This window comes from Equus przewalskii, chromosome 18 (genome assembly GCF_037783145.1).
Source record: "Equus przewalskii isolate Varuska chromosome 18, EquPr2, whole genome shotgun sequence".
In the NCBI taxonomy this organism is placed as follows: Eukaryota; Metazoa; Chordata; class Mammalia; order Perissodactyla; family Equidae; genus Equus; species Equus przewalskii.
Genome location: NC_091848.1, coordinates 38,408,815 through 38,430,380, shown reverse-complemented (window position 1 = coordinate 38,430,380; position 21,566 = coordinate 38,408,815). Strand labels below are relative to the sequence as shown.

The 21,566-nt window shown below is 38.5% G+C and overlaps 1 protein-coding gene across 3 annotated transcripts in view; it reads left to right on the top strand.

The window, feature by feature from the left end:
- SLC49A4 (solute carrier family 49 member 4) overlaps positions 1-21,566 on the top strand; it is an 80,120-nt gene that overhangs the window by 15,421 nt on the left and 43,133 nt on the right. For all 3 annotated transcript variants that reach the window (XM_070583761.1, XM_008538087.2, XM_070583763.1), the window contains exons 3-5: positions 9,862-10,127; positions 13,769-13,898; positions 19,692-19,800. In XM_070583761.1, the coding sequence (XP_070439862.1) occupies positions 9,862-10,127; positions 13,769-13,898; positions 19,692-19,800 (505 nt within the window). The remainder of the gene's footprint in view (positions 1-9,861; positions 10,128-13,768; positions 13,899-19,691; positions 19,801-21,566) is intronic.

The following is a 21,566-nucleotide window of genomic DNA, read 5'->3' as shown; positions in this document are numbered from 1 at the left end:
ATCTCTGGGTCCTGTCAGGTCTTTGTGGCTCTCTGGAAGACGTTTCTTTGATTGTTCTTGGTGGCTTTTGGCTTTGTCCTCTGGAGACTTTTTTGTCCATTATCCTCAGTGGCCACACCTGAAGTGAATGTTGGGGAATATGCCCTTCTTGGGGGCTACCCAGCTTTCACATTTCACTTTCTGCCTGACTTGGGGACCTGCAGGATCACCAGTCTTTTGTTAGTTTATTTAGTTGTTTATTTGCTGAGGAAGATTAGCCCTGAGCTAACGTCCACAGCCAATCTTCCTCTTTTTGTATGTGAGCCACTGCTACAGCATGGCCACTGACAGATGGGTGGTGTAGGTCTGCACTCAGGACCCGAACCTGAGTCTCCAAGGCAGAGCACACCAAACTTACCACTAGGCCACCGGGGCTGGCCCACATCAGCAGTCTTGAACTTTTGTGGAAAGACCTGTTTTGTAGTGTCTGGCAGTACGCTTCTCTCACACGCTTAGTAGCCTTCTGGTCTATTTACATCCAGTGGGTTCGTGTAAATGTAGCCACACCCAAAGATTTTTACCCGTGGCTGTGGTTCTAACGCTTGCTGCATCTCCTTTCATTTACTGGCTTTTGTGCTCAGCCCATCCCTTTTCCCCTCAATTTAGTGGTGGCTCCCTGGATGCCATCTGAAAAAAGTAGGCCTGTGTGTAGGAAAATAACACCTTTTATATGATCTCTGCTGCTAGACAGGCTCTAAAAGACGTTTTATTTCTTGCCATTTAGGATACAGAAGCAACCTGAGGCTTCAGATTCCTGGATTCTCATTAAATTTAGATTGCAGTCCTCAAGCAGAGAGAAACTCTCTTAGCATAGCTCTTGTCCCTTCCCTCTGTGCTTGCAAACAATCTAACACTTGCCTGACTTTATATCTCTCTTGTAGTGCCATCCTGAAAGCAGCAAGGGGCAGGAACTCAATGGTCTGATTTTTTCCAGCCGGTTCTAAGTTATCCCAAGCAGTGGTTTTGTGCGCCTCACAAGTCACCTGCCTTTTCAGGCTACAGCCTAACCACTAAGTCAGTACCAAACATATTGTGTCTATGTGAACACAGTGCCCGCATTCTCGAGTTGATTCCTCAGTTAGGGAATGAGGATACCCCAAAATGTAATGCCCCCAACAAGATAGTATTTCTTTCTTACTTGATAGTCCAGAGTTGGCGGGTGGGCCAGGGCAGGTGGGCAGCTCTGTTCTACAAAGGACCTAAGTTCCCCCTCATGTTCTCCCCTAGGGAGATGACCTTGGCAGTAAAGTCCAAAGCTGGTCCATCAGCACTGTAATTACATTTCATCCCACAGGAAGAGGGAGAGCTCTTTGTCCTCATAGAGGTGACCTTAAAGTCCTCCCACTCTAATCTCATTGGCCTACCCATAGTAACAAGGCCCCACCTCCCTGCAAGGGGGGCTTTGAGATGTAGAATGTGGCACCCCAGCAAAAACTTGGGGTGCTCTATAACTAAAAGGAAAATAGAATGGACACTGGGGGACAGTTGGTTGTCTACCCCTGGCAAATCAGTTACCTATTTGGGGAAGGGATCATTTTAGATCCTCATTTCATACCATGCATCAAAACAAATTCAGATGAACTAAACAGTTAAATATTTAGCTGGAAAACAATATATGGAAATATTTATCTAATCTCTACATGAGAAAGATATTTTTTTCTAAGCATGAAAAATAAAGGAAAATCATAAAGAGAAAAAGTGATAGATCTGACTAGTTACAGATGGCTAAATGTTTTGCTTCACAAAACATAGACTAATGGGAAAACGTATTTGTCAAAATAAGAGCAATAACAGGTAAATAATGCAGATACTATATAAAGCCCTCATTCAAGATAAGAAAAATTATACCAAGAGAAAAAAGGACCTATAGTCAAAAAAGAAAAGCAAATTAAAACAAGGAGATACCTTTTGGCCTTCCCAAATATGAAGGGAAAATAATGCCTCCCATCCCCAAAAGATGTCCACATTCTAATCTCTGGAATATGTGAATATGTTATGTTACATATTCATGTGCATACATACATGAAGGAGCGCTATGGGTGCAGGTGGAATTAAGTTTGCTAATCAGCTGACCTTAAAATAGGGAGAGTATCTTGGGTTACCCAGGTGAGCCCAACATAATCACACAAGTCCTTAAAAGAGAGACAGAAGAGGACGTCAGAGAGATACAGTGTGAGGACTCAAACTGCTGTTGCTGGCTTTGAAGAAAGAGGAAGGGGGCTGTGAACCAAGGAATGCAGGCGGCTGTGAGAAGCTGGAAAATGCAAGGAAACAGATTCCTCTCTGGAGCCTCTGGAAGGGATCACAGGCGTGCCAATACCTTGATTTTAGCCCGACGAGACTCATGTTGGACTTCTGGTTTACAGAACTGTAGGATAACAAATATGTGTTGTTTCAAAGCCACTAAGTTTGTGGTAATTGGTTATAACAGCAATAGAAAACTAATATACCAAGTTATTTGTGTATATGTGTGTATATTTTAAATAGTGATATTCAGTGCTGGTGAGGCAGGCACTGTGGACACCACTGATGGGAATGTAAATTACTACAAACCTTTCTGGAAAACAATTTAAGAGTATGTTTCATAAGGCCTAAAATGTTCATACCCTTTAATTTATTGACCCTAAGGAAATAATTTGGAAAATGGCAAATAATTACCTACAAAGATTATTGCATACAGCAGTGTTATTAGTATTACCAAATAAATAGCAAACATTAGGAAAATGTTAAATGAGTTTTTGTGTTTCTGTATAATAGACTTCATGGAGCCATTAATAATTATGATTGTAAAGAATCTTCAATGAAATGAGAAAATGCTGATGATAGACTATACAGTTAAAGTGATTTAGTGCATAAAACTGTAGATTCAATATGGTATCTGGGGTTACCTATGCTTAAGTATTGATTGAGAGCTATGTAGGGAAAAAAACTGAAAGAAAAAGACTGAAAAATCAAAATGTTAGTAGTGGTTGTCTGATTTGTTGAATTGAGTTAGTGAATTTATGGATTTTTTTCCTTCTCTATGCACTTCTTTTCTACTGTGACTATATATACTTTTAAACTAAAAGGACAAAATAAAAGTCATGAGACAAGAAAAAGTTATGAGACAAAATGGAGGGAGGTAGATACCTCTCAGTCAAGACTAAGTCCATTTCCCCTGTTCCTTGCCGAGAGATTATCATCTTTGGCCTTAAAAACCCCATGAGACAGATAAAATACCTTAGGAGAAATTGAAACAGAAAGAGAATAAGTGATTCACCAAAGATTATACGGTTAATAAATTTAGCTAAGACTAGAAGCTGAGTCTTCTGATATCTAACCCAATATTCTTTTCACAGTATTTTTTTATGTATAGATGCTATAACTGGCACTTGATAAGTTATTATTATGAGTTTCTTTAGGACCGAAACTGTAATATTTATCTTTATATTCTCTTGAGTGTCTAGCCACAGGTGCCTTGACCATAGTAGATATTTTTCATTGAATCATAATTGGACAAAATTATTAAAGGATACAAACGTGAAAAAGATTTTCGTAAAAGAAAACTGAGGCTGTGATAACAGTCTTTAGAAGGCTCATTCTGTTCCACCACCGTCTCTATTTCTCCCTTCCTAATTTCCTTTTTCCTGTAATTAATTCATAACATCTCTGCCTCTTTTTATTTCTCTATCTTTTCTTGGACTAAATAAAGGAAAACTATTTCTAGTGCTTTTGCCCTTTTCAGTATCCAGGAAATCCTGTAACACATGAGTTTATTCTGATGCAGGATGATTAGGATTTGGGAATTGGGGGAAAGTTTGTGAACTGTTGGCATGTTGAGTCTTAGAGATAAGTATTTTTATGGATTCTAAGTTATTTCATATTAAAATACATAGAATTTAAGTTAAGAATGCAGGACTTACACTGAGAAAGTATCTGCTAAGTTTGTAAAAAGCCGACTCTGTTGCTTTCACCAATGCTGGTCGTCATAAACCAGAGGTTTATAAAGTAGGTCTATGCACAGAATAAAAATATGCCAGCTACCGCATGACTTTAGATCTGAGAACGTTGGATTATCTTAACATCAATGCTTTTTTTTGTTGCTCTTATTAACAGAGAACCTTCAGAATGAGACCATGTGGACGGATAGAGAGACTTGTGGACTGATAAAATCAGTTCTAATTTTGATTTCTAATCCTGGCTTAGCCACTAGCTACTTATATGAATTTGGAGTTCTCTCCAATACTTTTTGGAGAAAGGAAAGTTATAAAATTATAAGTATGATTTTAAATGTGTCTCTAGCCTCTCTGGAACTCAGCTTTTATGTCTGTAAAATGAGGAGGGTGGGTTATCTAGGTGAGGTTTGATGTCTCTTCCAGCTATAAAAATTCTAATTCTAAAACATCATGTTATTCTAAGTACAAAATAACTTAGGAATCATAGGTATTTGTTCCACGATGTCAGAAAGCAAAAGGTGAGGATACCAGAATATGATTAAATACAAACAAAAATGTCAAGTATGTTAGACATCATGAACTCAGTTCTGCAGTTTGAACTTCAGCAGTTGGCATTAGTTTGAAAAGCTGTAGTGTAAACTGAGGGATACAAAAAGGAATGCAGCTGTGCACAGATGCCATACCACGTGCCACCGAGGCCTCAGCCTCTCTAAGGACAGAGGCACTAACTGAGGGGTGAAGGTGCACAGGGCAAGGGTGGGACTTTGTGAGGCCCCCTTAGGTCCCTCCTAGGCTCACCACAGGCTAGCATGCCTCAGCAGCACTGACACTCATGGGCAGCTCTCGGTCTTCCTAGTCTCTGTCATCTAGTTCTGCTGATGCTGGAGAGACTCCGAGATCTTTAGTCTAATCTTTCTCTCAGCCTGCTAGGAAAATCCTCCTCTCTTTCATCCACTTTTCCACCTGGCCTATGGGGGTGGGACAAACTGGGCCTCAGAAGTGGGTAGATGTTATGCAAGGAGAAAAAAAGGGAAAAGGAAAAAAGACCCAAGGAAGAAGAGAAGGAAAGGGAATTGGAAGGAGGACGAGAAGAGGGAGTAAATTAAGGAATCAGTGTGGGGAGGCTGGGATGAAGAAGGAGAGCAACCCACCTGCCCCCTTGCAGAGCTGTGCCAGGCTGACCTGCAGAGGCCAGACCTGCAGTCCCCTGACCGTGACTATGTACTGACCTGCGTCAGGTGTGCAGCTTCAGGGGAGAAAGCAAGAGTTAGACCCCTTGAATTCTCCAGTCGGCTGCCAGAGAGCTCCCTTTCTTCTGCAGAGCTTACTGCCCAGGAGCCCAAATGACCTCCTTACCCTCCTGACTCCTGCCGACCCTTCCCACGTGCCCCCTGCCCGAGACAGTAGTAAAGTGAGGGCCTGCCTTTTACCACCCTCAATGTCTTTTAAAAAGCCTTATTCCCGAAATATTTGTTAATCACCTTGTTTTTTGTATTGCTGAGTAAATTTTTTAAAATTTATAAATGGAACTGATAGGATGTACGTGAAGGGACTTTGCGAGGTTTTTAAAACTAGGCTCAGTTGTGTGTTTCGGTGACCCCGCTTCCCCGTCCTTGAATCAGTCCATGCGTCCCAGGGAGCGTGCGCACTGCCTTAGTGCTTTGTGAGGCGCTGGCTGAGCGGAATTTAGAAGCCATGGTCCTGTCTGCAAGGAACTTAACTTGTTACTTGCCAAACTAACCTGAAGCGTGCAATGATGACACAGAAACATTAACATTAAATTATGTGATTTCCTTCACTTTACTGAAGATTGTGAATCACTCCTCTTTTGTTTTTGCATGTTATTTTTAACAGACAGCCCAGATCAATAGGTATTAATTTCCGAAAGCCAGCTTCTTTCACGAGGGCTTAGAAAGCGATAGGACAGTTACGAGTTGCGTTTGTCTTTCGATATGTGAAGGCAGAGACTTTGCAGTTCAGACTATTCATTTAAGCTGGGTGTTTTTTCATGTTGCCAAGCTTATATACCTAATTTTTGTTCTGCCATCTGTTTCTAACTACTAGAATGAATAGCCTAAATCCAAATTTCCATTTCCTCACGAGTTTGACTTCCGCCCTCGATGTTGTATTGAAACTGCTTCTACTCAGATCACGAACGACCTCCTTGTTGCCACATCCAGTGATTACATTTTCATTACCAAACCATCTTTCTGTTTGATTTGACTCTGTCAACAGCTCCCTCTCATCTTCTCAAAACCGTTCTTTCCTTAGTTGCTATGACACCAGTCGTCCCTCTTTTATTTTTTCCTGCCTCTGTAATTGCTCCTTCTCAAATGTCACTCTAAATTTCTCTTCCTCTGACTGTATAAAAAAAGTTAGTGTTCTCCAGTGTTTGTTTCCCAACCCCAACATATATCTTTTCGCTCAGACCTCTTTCCTTACCTTCTGACTATATTCAACCTCTTATTGTACATTTTTACAGAGTTGTGGGTGTCCCCTCCCCCAGTATCCAATCTTTCACTCAGCCATCTCTCTTGTATGGCTAGGAACAGTTCTCCAAACCATCCCCTTCTGTATCCCCACTGTTGTCAATACTGCCCAAGGGTCTGTGTCCTGGACCCCATGCCCGAGAGTGTTCCTCTCTGGCTTTCCTTCAGCTTTGCCATTACCTATGGGCTGAGGGGTCTCTAGAGCCAAGGAAATGTGCCCACCCTGCCCATCATCTTCTAGCTACACAAGACCCCAGAAATCCCTGTGTGGGCCGGTTTCCCTGGTCTGTTCTTCCAAGAGTGGACCTCATGCATCCCTGGTGTGTACTCCCTAGGCCCAAGGAGTAGCTGAGGGGCAGCTGTTTGTAAGGGGGTAGATGGAGCTTGGATGGAATTGGACCTTCAGGTCCACGTGCATACACATGCGATGATCTTGCAGACTAGAGCCAGAGATGAGAAGAGGAGGACGTGCAGGGACCTCTATTGGTACTCTTGTCACAGGCCCCACAAGCATTAGGGGCAGGACTAATTATTGCCTTGTTTTTCTTTATGTTCCTGGTACAGTGCTGGTAGCTGATGCTTCAGCTACTCTTAGGGATTCTTAAGGGCAAGGGCTTTAGCTTTTAATTTTATATTCTCATATACTTAGGCCTGTCACAATGCCTACCCAATATACAATGCATACTCAGTGTGTGTTTGTTGAATGAGTTAAATAACACAGCTTGTATTGAACAACTTATAAGTATTTCATCTCCTTTATTGTCATTTTAAAGAATTTATTATGTTTGTATGATTTTATTATATCTTATGGCCAGCATTTTTCCAGAAAAACGTACCTCTTATTTTGTATTACCTTTAAATGGGAAAACTGGTTTTTATATATACAAGTAAATTTTACTTTTAAATGTATTTTTATTAAAAAGTTAATTTCACAAAATAGGATAGGTTGATGGTAGGTGACAGAAAATAGTGTCAGGCTAACATGAAAATCTTGATGTTACAGGTCAGTGTTATGTCAGGATTACCAGGTCAACAGTTTATATAACCAGTTACGTTAGTGATGCCAAGCTCTGAGGGACTCTAGGATACAGATGGGACAAGGAGCAGGGCTAAATTCTGGAATTCTTAAAGATGTCAGGACGAATGGAACTGGGTTTCCCTGCCAGGTTTCTTGTGAATTCAGAGGGTAACCCTAAGATCCTGTAGGTCCCAGTTCTCATACTGAACTTATTTGTGAGGAGTGTGTTTGTGTATGACGACTTTTAATGCAAAAAGCACATAATTATTTAAAGTAGAGTAACTTTTAAAAGTCAAATCAGTATGTTTTACTTCCTGAGATGACTTTTCATTAAATTCACATATTCAAGGTTGGCCCCCCAAGTTCAGTGACCTCATAGACTTAGAGCCCATCTGAAGGTCCGTAGTGCTCTACCTTCTTTGGGTACTCGTTGAGCACGGGTACCCTGTTGGAGTGAGAAGTATTCTGATCTGAGAACTGAGTAAACTGGACTTGGATGATCCTTACATTGTCACAAGCTGACACGTCCTATGACACTTACGTTGCTGCTTAGAAAATAGTCCCTTCGTGATTCTACTGAGAGCTCATGACGAGTTAAGCAATAAGTTGTTTTGTATCATAACTCTTAAGATTCATATTGTTTTGTCAAGTTTTTTGTTTCGTTTTTTCATAGATTGTTTCTTCCATATTCTCCTTCCACTCTTAGTATTTTTAGGCATAATAAAATGTTCTCATCCCAACCCTTCTCCTTCTAGATGAGACGAGTCTTTCTGGAACACTAAGTGTTAATATCAAAGCAGTGACCTTTATGAGCCACCACACACAGATTATTGTGCCATCACGAGTCCTGATTAAAACCACTTAATGACATTTTTAAAGAAAAATTTTATGGTGAAATTGCTGTCTGACAGCTTGGGATCTACTGGCTTTTAGGGGAAGTATTTGGTTTCATAAACAGTTTAAATAGTTTTTGTCCTCTAGAAAGTAGTTCCCCTTATAAAAAAAAGATTTTAAAATGTCTTTAGTTTTCTTAATTTAGTAATATTAATGATGCTTGGAGCGATTTTGCCTTCAAATAATTTTTCCAGCATTTTCAAAGAATTGAGCAGGCCTGATTCACATATTCACTTCCCACTCACTCATGCTTCTATATTAGGGCCCTGCCTCTCTCCCGTATGCCTGTTTATTATTTCCTTCTGCGTTCAAAAAACTTTTTCTAAGTAGTTCAAGGTGGCGATTGTTAAAAAAAGAGAATTTGACACCTACATGGTGATTAAAAAGCAAAATAAGCAGGAAAAAAGGAGTAATTAGTATCATGTGTATGTCACATGTTCTGTGCCTGCCCTCTCCTCTACCTCCAAGGCAGAAGAGGTACCTTGCCTCCCTTTTTTGTCTATGCTTTTTGGACTTGCAGCTTCTTTTCTCCTTCAAGCCTACTCTTGAATGTGAATGTGTATTTTGGGGTTAGAGGAAGCAATGCGGGAAAAGGGTATGGTCAAGAAGGAACAAGATAGAGCACTAAATAGAATATCGAGGAAAGATCAGCAGGAAAACAAATGGAAGGGAAGCAAGAAACTAGTCTTCACTAACCCTTAACAATTAAAAGTCACAAAGTATTAGAACAAGAAGGGACCCAGTGATCCTATGATTATAGTACCTTAACCCAACAGATGCTCTGTGAATGCATATTGAGTTAGACTAGTCTCCTCATTTTATGGGAGAAGAAATGGAATTCCACAAATTTACATGTTGCCCAGGACCGTTCAACTAGTTAGTTTCAGAGCTCAGCTGGAACTCAGGTCTTCCGACTCCTCAACCAGTTCCTTTTCTATTAGAAGATACTGTGATGGCTCTTGTCTTTTTTGTATTTCCATCACCTGGAGCAGAGTAGGCGTGCAGTATTGAGTTCAGCTGTGTTATTTGTATGACTGGTGGCACTTACGTGCTCTGTTTATAAGTGGCAATCTAGTAGAATATGGATTTTGGAGTCAGACCTGGGTCTAAATCTCCACTTTGCCTGTTAGCACTTGGGCACGTTTCTTAATTGTTCTAAACCAAGGCTGTCGCATCTCAGTAAATAGGGATAATAATAGCTCCCACATGGTGTTATAACAAATGAAACAAGGTGATTGGAACTGTTTAGTTTGGTATGTGGCACAAGTCAGAGGCTTCAGTGAATATTTGTGAGATGAACAAGGGAAACCATTACTGTGTTTGCTCTTCCTCACAGAGAGTCAACACACTTTACCTTTCAGATTTGTCATATTCCTTCGGCTGTGTATACTTATTGCTAGAACTAAACTGCTGTTTGGCTAACTTCTTTTTGTTCAGAAATCCTCGCTTCACGTGCCTGACAGCCTTTTAATTTTTTTAATTCTAGACTAATCCATGGAGGACAGCTGTTAAATGGATTGGCAGGTCCAACTGTAATGAATGCAGCTCCTTTCCTGTCCACAACGTGGTTTTCTGCAGATGAACGGGCTACTGCCACAGCGATCGCGTCAATGCTCAGTTATCTTGGTGGAGCCTGTGCATTTTTAGTTGGACCACTTGTTGTTCCAGCTCCCAATGGGACATCGCCTCTTTTTGCTTCAGAGAATAGCAGGGCCCACATTAAAGATCGCATAGAGACCGTATTATATGCAGGTATTTTGAAATTTATTTTCTTCCTGTTACACTTTATCTTTTATCCCAGTCATCTTCCCTCTAATTTTGTGTACCAGATCACTTCTTAGGAAATACTTAAGCAGACTAACACAGGCATATGCATATGTGAGCTTTCCTTGTCATATAATATGGAGATGCCTATTTGAAAGTTACCCTTTTCTAAGACGCTGTCCCTCTTCACCTGCAAAATTTGCACATTTTCCAGGGGCCAGCTCCAAAGTCTTTTCGTAGTGAAATCTTTCCTAAACTTGTGTAATGGTTTTCTATGTTTTAGCAAAATCAGTCTTGTGAGATAGCCTGGACTCTTACCAGCTTCAGTAATAGTGTTCCTCATCTTCCTAGGTAATAAGAAAAAGCGTTACAATTGCCAATAAATAAATAAATGGATAAGTAAGTAAGTAAATAAATTAAATGTACCCTTTCTAGGGAGTTATTAAGTTTAAAATGTATTATTGCTACACAGAAGGTTATTTCTTAATTTTACTTTTCCCATCCACTTACAGTTAAGCACTGTGTAGCACATTGTGTAGTGTCTTTTCTAGAAATCTTATCAGTGTATAAGACTAAACATCATGATCAACAGTAAACATTTGTTAATCATCTGTTAGTAGGTGTTAAGCCCATTTTCTCCCTTGCACTTTCCCCATCATTGGCCATGTTCTCTAACCTTATAAACTTGGGTCACCCACAGTTTATTCTTCTCTTCATTTCCTACTGTCTGTATGTTTAGTATATTAATCAAGGATATTGACCTCACCAAAACACTCTCTTGCACCCTTTCTCTTTATTTCTAGGGTCGAGTCCTAGTCAACTTTTATATTACAGTCCCCTACAGATGTCCTTAAATATATCCCTTCTGCCCATATGCCTGTTCATTACAATCATGTGCCACATAATGATGTCTCAGTCAACAGTGGACCACATCTATGACACTGGCCCTGTAAGATTAGTACCATACAGCCTAGGTGTGTAGTAGGCTATACCATCTAAGTTTGTGTAGGTACGCCCTCTGATGTTCGCCCAACGACAAAATTGTCTAACGACCCATTTCTCAGAACATTTCCCTGTTGTTAAGTGATGTATGACTGTATTTCTTTCTGCATTCAGAAACTTCTTATAAGTGTTTACTGTATACCAAGCACTGGGCAAACCACTGGGAATTAGTAAGATGACTGATGAGACAATTATAATACAAATAGAGATGTACAGAGCTTGAGAGGCCTGACTGGCCTGGGTTTGGAGAGAAGTTGAGGAGTCGGGGAAGGCGTCACCAAGAATGTGATAATTAAACAAAATCAAGACTTTCATAGGAGTTCACTGAGTGTTCAAGTGAGTTAGGGTATTCTGTACAGAAGGAACAACAACTGCAAAGGCAAAGAAGGTATGAGAGAGCTCAGTCTGTCCAGAGAACTTTACGTAATCTGCTGTGGCTACAGTAGTGTAAATGTGTGCATTTGGGTATAGGTAGCAAGTGGCAGAAAATGAGGCTGGAAAGATAAGGGACCAGATTATGATGAATTTTGCATTAATTCGTTTATTCACTTATTAATTTAGCAAATATATTTTGAGCTCCTATATATCTGTCACTGTGCTAGGCACTGAAGTAGACATGGTTCCTGCCCTTACAGAACTTAGCATCCTGAAGAATACAGACAGGCAGACAATTGTAGAAGGGAGGGAAAAGTGCTATAACCAAAGGCCCACAGTTGCTCTGAGAGCTCACAGGAGGGACACCTAACCCAGAACTTGAAGGTCAACTTGAGCTTCCTGGCCATGCAGCATCTAAGTTGGAACCTGAGGGATGAGAGAGAGTTAGCCAAATACAGTGAGCAGGAGGAAATATATACTAGAAAGAGAGCCGTGGAGGAGAAGGCCAGTCAGGGGAGAGAGCCTGGTGCATTTAAGCAACTGAAAGTGCAGAGTGGCTTAGATCTGGTGGGAGCAGTGCTAGATGAAGCTAGAGAGGTCAGCCAGGCCATGCAAGCCATCCAAACAGGACCAAGGGGTGTGAAGTTCACCATGCTGTAGGCAAAGGCCGCACTCTGAAGGATTCTACACTATTGCGAGATTTACATTTCAAAATATAATTTGGAGGAAATAAAAGTGAAAGCAGAGGTGGTGACAGTATATAAAGCATTTAACCCACTGTAGACAACTCACTCCTTTTAAAGAAAAAAATTAAAATGTAAAAATAAGTAAATAAAACTGAAAGCAGGTGAAACAAATTTTAAACTTTATTTTGGTCATGTCATTCTTTTTATTGAAAACGTAAGCAATGTTTGTGTCTTTTAGATGACTGGATTTTAGGCACTACTGGGCATGTATTCATGCTCTGCATCCTTCTGGCTCATGATTCCCATGCAGTCAAGCAGAAGCCCCACTCAAAGCTTCCCAGTTATTGCTTCAGTGCTTGCGTATTTGCCAATCTGCCTTCCTAAAGTATTGTCCCTTGACCCTTTATTCCATTAAAAATATTTTGCTAGAATTGCTACCTTAAAAGATTAAAGACTCTTAAACTAACTTATTCCAGACAAAGATAGCATAAGAAAAATAAACTGTTGATCAATATTTCTTATGAATATAGACCCACAAATCCTGAACAAAATACTAGCAAACCAAATCTGGCAACATATAAAAAGGGTTATGCATCATGACCAAATGGGACTTATTCCTGGAATGCAAGATTGGTTTAACAGTCAAAATTCAATTAATGTAGTAGCCATTTCAGTAGAATAAAGGAGAAAAGCTATGTCATCATCTTAATAGATAAAAAAAAGCATTTAACCAATCCAACACCTTTCCAAGATAAAAACACTCAACCCAATAAAGGGCTTCTATGAAAAACCCACAGATAAGATCATATTTAATGGTCAAAGACAATGCATTCCCCCTAAGATCAGGAACAAGACAAGGATGTCCACTTTTGCCATGTCTATTTAACATTATGCTGGAGGTTCTAATCAGGACCACTGAGCAAGAAAAAGAAATGAAAGGCATCCAGATTGGAAAGGAAGAAGTAAAATCATCTCGATTGAAAATGGCATGATCTTGAATATAGAAAATCCTCTGAAATCCACTAAAAAAATTATTAGATCTGAAAAACAAGTTCAGCCAAAGTGAACAAGTTCATCCTAAAAAAACAAATTTAGGATGCAAGATTAATATATAAAAGTCACTTGTATTTCTATACACTAGCAGTGAACAAGTTTCCCAGTCATAGTCTGAATACTTCTGAGGACCATGCTTACCAGACAGTCCTCCTAGACCTGTTTCAGAATCCCTCTTACAGTACAGTACTGTGGGTTTTTAATTCATTTTCTCCATCTGTTTACATTTGTTTACTGCCTCAACCTTTTTGTCTGTGGAGTATACCACAGTACCACCATACTTCTTTGCTTCTAGCGTGACTTCTTACCTACGACCCCTTGAAATTTCTATCTTTACACATCCGTCTTTCTCACAAGGCTGAGCTGTCTCGGCTTGGTACTGTATTCTACTTATCTTTATATGCCTAGAGCTCAGCTAATGCTCAATAAATATTTGTTAGATAAATGCTTGAAATATTGAAACTTTTTGTGTTGCCTGGTGAACATTTTACTTTCTTTTTTTTTTTCCCCCAGAATTTGGAGTTGTCTGCTTACTATTTTCTGCAACTCTAGCCTATTTCCCGCCCCGGCCGCCCCTTCCTCCCAGTGTTGCTGCGGCCAGCCAGCGGCTGAGTTACCGGCGGAGCTTCTGTAGATTACTGAGGTCAGTACCTAGAATCAGAGTCGTTTTAACGAGCACCTTCAAGATAATTCCACATTTATTGAAGATAGTAATATTTCAGCAACCGATTCATCAGGTTGTAAATAATTGATAAAATACCGGTTAAATATTTCAGAGGGACTTCCTATCGGAAATCTATCTTAAAAAATCACGCAAAACAAAAACCTCTATAATTTTTGCCTTCTCTACCTGCCACCTATACTATTATTTACTTAGTATTTTAAAAATCAAGTCTTTTATAAGGACACATATCACGTAATAGTGTCTGTGAAATCATGGGTTGTAGGTGTTTATTATTTTTTCCTAATATGCATATGCTTTTTGTTCCTTATGTATTTTTAATACACATTAAAATAAATGCTAGTCAATACAAAGCAAATAAAATAAATAATGTTTATTTACATATCACCTAAAATCATGTGCCTCCAGTGGGATGATACTTTGAGAAACTTAATATTTTATTATATTTCATTGGTATAACTTAAGTGGAATTAGATTAAATTCTACCCTTGAAGGCTGCAATGCCCCAGCACTGAATGTGATTCCGTGGTTATATAGACCATTGCTGTTGATTATGATTTGTAGTTGGGCCGCTAGAACTTCTTTTGAATTTTTTTTCCCAGTTAGTTGTGATGAGTTTTTATTGATTCATTGGCGACTGTCTCCAGTTGATTTTGTCTCTTCTAGTCTTGCGCTCCCACGGATGGTGAGTTCCCTGTGGTCAAGAACTGTGTGTTTGTATCCTCTGTAGTAATATTGTCCAACAGGAATATAATGTGAGCCACATAAGTAATTTTGAATTTTCTAGTAGCCTCATTGAAAAAAGGAAATACAAACAGATAAAACTAATTTTAGTAACATATTTCATTTAACCCACTATATCTAAAGTATTACTTTTAACATGTAATCAATATGCAAAATTATTGAGATATTTTACGTTCTTTTGTTTCTATAAAATCTTTGGAAATCCAGTGTGTATTTTACGGTTACACATCTCAATTCAGATGCTGAGCTTTCATTAGAAGTAAATACTTGATGTGCATTTAGATTTCATTAAGTTTACAGCTGAAAAAGTTTTCATTGAGCAGTGTCTCCCATATTACACTACTTATCTAAAGTTAAAAATAAGTACTTGCGATTTTTCAATTTTGGATCAACTTTTCAATTTTGAAACTTTGAATCAACACATCTTTGATATTGTTTGTAAGGTCTTATGTTCTCCAGGCAATTGTTTGGGCCTTAATTAAAGCTCTCTCACTTTTTTTTTAGTCTTTTCTTCATAATTTTTAACAAAATTTCCATAGATGAAATAACAATTTCTTTTACCATGTCTCCATCTAAAAGTGGTTTTCTTTTTTGTGCAGGAATCCAAACTGTTTGATAGCTGGCCAAAGTTATAAGCTCAGCAAAAAAAAATTGCCTGTTTTTTTTTTTGATGGGCAAAAATCCCCCTCAATGGTTATGCTCCAGAATTCCCACTACAGTTATATCCATATGAGTCCCATCTCCTAATATGCATTTAACCTGTGTGACCTAATGTAAACCTCTCTCTGCCTTTAAATATTGGTTTAATGTTAGATGATAGTGCTGGTGGGTTTTGCCTTTTAGACTTCAAGAGTAGAGAGTTGAGTTGAACACGTTCCTTACTTCAGGACACATGGACATATTTATTCTTTTATTTTTTCATTGATTCTTTTATTTATATTTCCCACTTCCATTCCCCTCCCCCTACCCAGACCGCCTCTCAAATGCGTTTTAATGTGTATCTCTTTGTCTCTGTGCTTTTGCAATATGTGTATTGCTTTGTAGCATCTATGTTTTATTTAAATGATCGCCTATTATGTATCTCATTATGTTTGACTTTTTTCACTAAACACTATGTGGGTTTTTTTTTTTTTATATAACTTTTCATTTTGGAAAGTTACAGTAATGTACAAAGGTAGAATAGTATAACCTCCATATCCCCATAACCCAATATCAGCAATTATCAATTTATAGCCAGTATTATTTCATGTCTGTTCCACTCACGTCTCCCCTTCTGGAATCATTAAGCAAATTCTCAGATGACAAATAAGTTTATCAATAAATATTTCAATCTGTATAATATGTGTTAAAAAGATAGGGACTTTTTAAAACAAATATAGTACCATTATTACCCTTAAAATCTCTTTAACAATAGTTGGCTAATATCAAATCGATATTTAAATTTCCAGTTGTCTCATAAATGTTTTTTTAACAATTTGTTCAAATAAGGATCCACATTAGGTCCCTACATTGCAATTGATTCAAATGCCTTATAATCTATAGGTTTCCTCTCCATCTCTCTCTTTTTTTCTCCTAATTTATTTGTTGACGACTCTGCTCTTTTGTCCCCGTTGTCTGGATTTTGTTGATTGCCTCCTTGTGGCGTCATTTACCATGTTCCTCTGTCCTTGTATTTCCTGTAAATTCTTAGCCAGAGCTATGATCTGATTTAGGTTTTTGTTTTGGCTTTAGAAGACTACTTCATCAGTGATGCTACCTTATTCCATAAGGAGGCACATGCTATCTGGATAGCTCTCATTTTGTGATATTAGCACTGTTTTCAAGCTGCATCCCTGTTGCTATGTGTACACCTACTTCTGTGTGCTCCGTAGTATAAAACCATCACATTTTATCTACCCACTCCCACTGCGTACCCAAATTGCCTCCAATTCATTGCCACCACAAATACTACTACAGTGACATCCTCATACACATTACTGTAGACCTGAGAATTTCTTTGGAAAACATACCCCACAGTAGGATTGCTGGGTCATAAGATATTTTAGGCTTAATTTGCCAACTGTTGCCAGATTGCTCTCAAAAATGCCTGCACTTATCTGTACTTGCATCAGCAGTGCCCATTTTCCTGTATGCCCACCAAACTTGGCATTATCCTTCTTTCTAATTTTTCCAGTCTAATAGGTATAAACTAATATATCTTTTGCTTAATCTGCATTTTCTGGTTATTAAGAAGTTTGTCTCTAATTATGTGATTGTTTGCCTCATAGGTTTCATCTACTGTAAATTCCTCCTCGTAGCTTCTCCCCGTTTCTTAATGGTGGTTGCTATCTTTTTCTTCATGATTTACATATTCTAGATATAAGTTCCTTGTATATTATAAAAATTTCAGATATTTATTCCCAGTCTGTCATCTGCCTACCTATTTTGTCCACGGATTCCTTAATTATGAACTTTCTGGTTTGTTTTCCACGTTTAGGTTTTCAGTCACCTGGAATCCACCTTAGTATGTGGTGATAACTAATGATCCAGCGCCACGTAGGAAACAAGCATTAGCCTTTGACTCGTAGTGCCACCGTTACTGTGTATTGTTTCCATGTCTTAGTTCTCTATTCTCCTCCATTGTTCTCTTTGTTCTTGAGACAGTCCCAAACTATTTTTATTACTCTGGCCATACAGTTTGTCTTAATATCTGATAGGACCAGGGCCTCCTTTTTCATTTTTTTTTAAAAGATGAATTAGCTTTCCAAGGACTTCTGTTCTTCTGTGTGAACTTTAGAGCATATTTCTTGAGTTTCTAAAAAATTTGACTGGAATTTTAATTGTGATTGCATTGAATTTGTAGATTAATTTGGAGTGAATTGACAGCATGGACTGTCTCTCCATCTCTTTAGATCATATTCTATGCCCTTAATTAGATTAAAGGTTGCTACCCCCTCTGACCCCATAAAGATCTTGGGCCTTCCTGGTTTATTCCTAGATACTTTACAGTTTAAAATTTTTAAATAGCTGGTGTGAATGGTATGTGATTTTTATTCCTTTTTTTTTTTTTTTAAGATTTTACTTTTTTCCTTTTTCTCCCCAAAGCCCCCCGGTACATAGTTGTATATTCTTCGTTGTGGGTCCTTCTAGTTATGGCATGTGGGATGCTGCCTCAGCATGGTTTGATGAGCAGTGCCATGTCCGTGCCCAGGATTTGAACCAACGAAACACTGGTCCGCCTGCAGCAGAGCACGCGAACTTAACCACTCAGCCACGGGGCCAGCCCCAATTTTTATGATATTTTTTAAATTAAACTTTTTATTTTGAGATAAGTGTAGATTCACATGCAGTTGTAAGAAATAATACAGAGAGATAACATGGACTCTTTACCGAGTTTCCCCAAATGGTAACATCTTACAAAACTATATAGCACAACCAGAAAATTGACATTGATGCAGTCAAGATACAGAACATTTCCAGCATCACAAGGATCTCTCCTGATGCCTTTTTATAGCCACACCCACTTCCCTCCCACTCCACTCATCTGTTCTCTATTACTGTAATGTTGCCTCTTCAAGAATCTTATATAAATGGAATCATAGAGTACATAAAATTTGAGGATTGGCTTTTTTCACTGAACATAATTCTCTGGAGAGTCATCCAGGTTGTTTTGTGTGTCAGTAGTTACTCTTTTAGATTGCTGAGTAATATTCCATGGTATGGGTGTACACAATTTGTTTAACCATTCAGCTGTTGAAGGACATCTGCATTGTTTCTAGGGGTTTTTTTGGCGATTACAAATACAGCTGCGATAAACATTTGTATACGGGTTCTGTGTGAACATGTTTCAGTTCTCTGTGATCAGTGCCCAGGAGTACAGTTGCTAGATTCTATGTAGTTGTATATTTAGCTTTTTTTTTTAAACTGCCACACTGTCTTCCAGAGTAGCTATGCCTTTTTTGTTACCGTGAACGATATACCTGTCATCCAGTTTCTGTGCATCCTCACTAGACTTTGGTGTTATCACTATGTTTTTATTTTAGCCATTTTGATAGGTATGTGGATGTACAATTTCTATAGAGGGGAGTTGGCATTATCTCTTGCAGTTACAGATACACATACACTTTGACATGGCAGTTACACTTCAAGAAATCGATTCTCCAAGTTTGCTAGTACACATGTGAAATGACTGTGAGAGCAAAGGGATAAAATTCTACATATATATATATATCTCAGTAGGGGCTGGTTAAATAAATTGATATACTAACATAATGGAATACTGTGCAGTTATAAAAAAGAATGAGGAAGCTCTATATGTACTGACTGTGGAAGAGCTCTAAGACTTATTAAGTTAAAAAAAGTAAAGTTCAGCAAATGGTTGTAATACGCTAACATTTATGTAAAAAGATTGGGGAAAGAATATATATATATTTGTATTGGCTTATATTTTTTGAAATATTTCTGGGACGTTACCCAAGAGTGTGATAACATTGGTAATTGTGGGAAGAAGGGTATAGGGGTAACAGGGAGACATTTTCCCATATTTTTATACCTTTTTGGTTTTGAGCCATTTGAATTGTATTGCCCATTAACATTTTTTATTATTACAAACTTTAATAATAATAAAACAAAAATTAAAACTATTCTTTGAAAATAATAAAACTAGCAAATTATATATTTCTTTTTAATCTTTGTTTTTTTCCCTCTACCTTGTTCATAAGGAGAAACGGTAATTTGTCTTTTCAAATAAGAGCTTTTTTTAACTGAATCTACCTACTCATTCTATGAAATAATGTTGGTAATTCGTCTATATAATAAATGTTGACAATTTTACACAATATGAACAAAAAATATTCCTTGTATAAAGGTAAAAAATTTAAAGAACTTTGAACTTATTAACAAACTGACAAATATTTTCTATTTCTGATTCTGGTGTTCTGATTTCCAAATGACTTACATTTTTCATGAGTAAGAGTTTAAATTCTAGATTTTGAATCTGTAGTAATATTTTCTTTTACTTCTCTTTTACAGCAATTTGAGATTTTTGATGATTGCTTTAGCATATGCCATACCACTTGGTGTATTTGCTGGCTGGTCTGGAGTTCTGGACTTAATTTTAACACCAGTGCATGTCAGCCAAGTAAGCATTTTATTTCCTAATATGTTGTGAGTATTTTTAGTTCATTTAAATTATTAATGTTGTCTACATTTAGTTTCAAGGCCTGGGTAAAATGTTATCCTAGACCATTGTTGCAAAAGCAAGATGCTTATGAAATGGTTATAAACAATATTGATTTTTCTTCCTGGATTTTGTTAACAGCCATGAATTTCACATTTCTTTGGGTGTTATTAATGATGCTAATAAACCAAAAAATAAAGGAGGAAAATCTTAGTTTTGTTGACTCCATCCTTTATCCTTGCTTCATACTTCATAAAGAAGATTAAGCTCCTGTCAAGTATATGCATCTAATTTCTCACTTTTTCTCCAGTCTCAGGATAAATGTATCTCATTTCTTTAAAAATAACCGTTTCACCTGTGTGCTTGATGCCATCCATTCCTTCTCCTTGCTTCCAAGTAGCTTGGTAGAAAGGGGTAGAGAGATTTGGAAGGTAATTGGGAGAAATCCAGCCCACTGGGATGATATTCCGTTGTATGAATGAACAACAATTTGTCCACTCTGCTTTTTTTTTTCTTTTTTTAAAGATTGGCACCTGAGCTAACAACTGTTGCCAATCTTTTTTTTTTCTTTTTCTCCCCAAATCCTCCCAGTATATTTTAGTTGTGGGTCCTTCTAGTTGTGGCATGTGGGACACCGCCTCAACATGGCCTGACAAGTGGTGCCATGTCCGCGCCCAGGATACGAACCTGCGAAACCCTGGGCTGCCAAAGCGGAGCACAGGAACTTAACCACTTGGCCACAGGGCCAGCCCCCTGTCCACTCTGCTTTTGATGAATATTTGGGTTTATAGTTTTTGACTGTCACAAACAGTGCTGCACGAATTTTCTCACATGTTTCCTGATGCACCTCTGTACACCTTTCTGTTAGATGTGTAGCTAGGAATGGAATTGCTGGTGATAGTGGATGACTTGTTTGATGGATGATGCCGGACTTTCTCGATGTCGTTCTATCAGTTTACAGTCCCACCAGCAGTACGTTGCTCCACATCATTACCAGCACTTGGCAATATTAGTCTTTTCAAATTTAGACATGCTGATGGCTGGGCAGTTGTATGCCACCGTAGTGATATTTTTTTTAAGTATTTGTTGGGTATTTGAATATCCTTTTTTGTGACGTACCTGTTCAAGTCTCTTATCTACTCTTGGGCTGCCTTTTTCTTACTGATTTATAAAGAAGAGAGCTGTGCAGAAGGGGACTCCCCAGAGGACTGTGTGGGGTCTCCAGCAAGTCTTGGCTGAGAAATGGACTTCACATGTAAAGGGCAGAGCTACCACAGGCTGCACAGAGAGACTACTATGGGGTTGAAAGCAGAACAAATAGAGTAGAGGGTGAGCAGAGGGTTCTTGGAGTTCTAGCTCAGCCAAAGTGGTAAGACCTCATTAACACTCTGAGACACCAAAAAGGCCAAACTTTAGAATCAAGGACCCTGCCCTGGATAGAGTAAGACGGACCATGAACCAAGCCCTGACCAAAATCTGCAGAGGAGACAATTTAGAGATTGCGTCCTGTCAAATGAGAGGGCCTGGGGAAACACGTTGGTTTCAGCTTATCTGCCCTAATAAAGCATAAAATCAAGCATACTCAAGTTCAGGGTGATCAGTGAGGAATTGAACTGCCTGCTAACACAGAAATCAACCATTTTAGAGAGAGATAAAAGAATCCAGGATCTCTATATTGTATCATCCACGACATAAACAATTAAAAAGAAAAAATTAGACGTACAGAG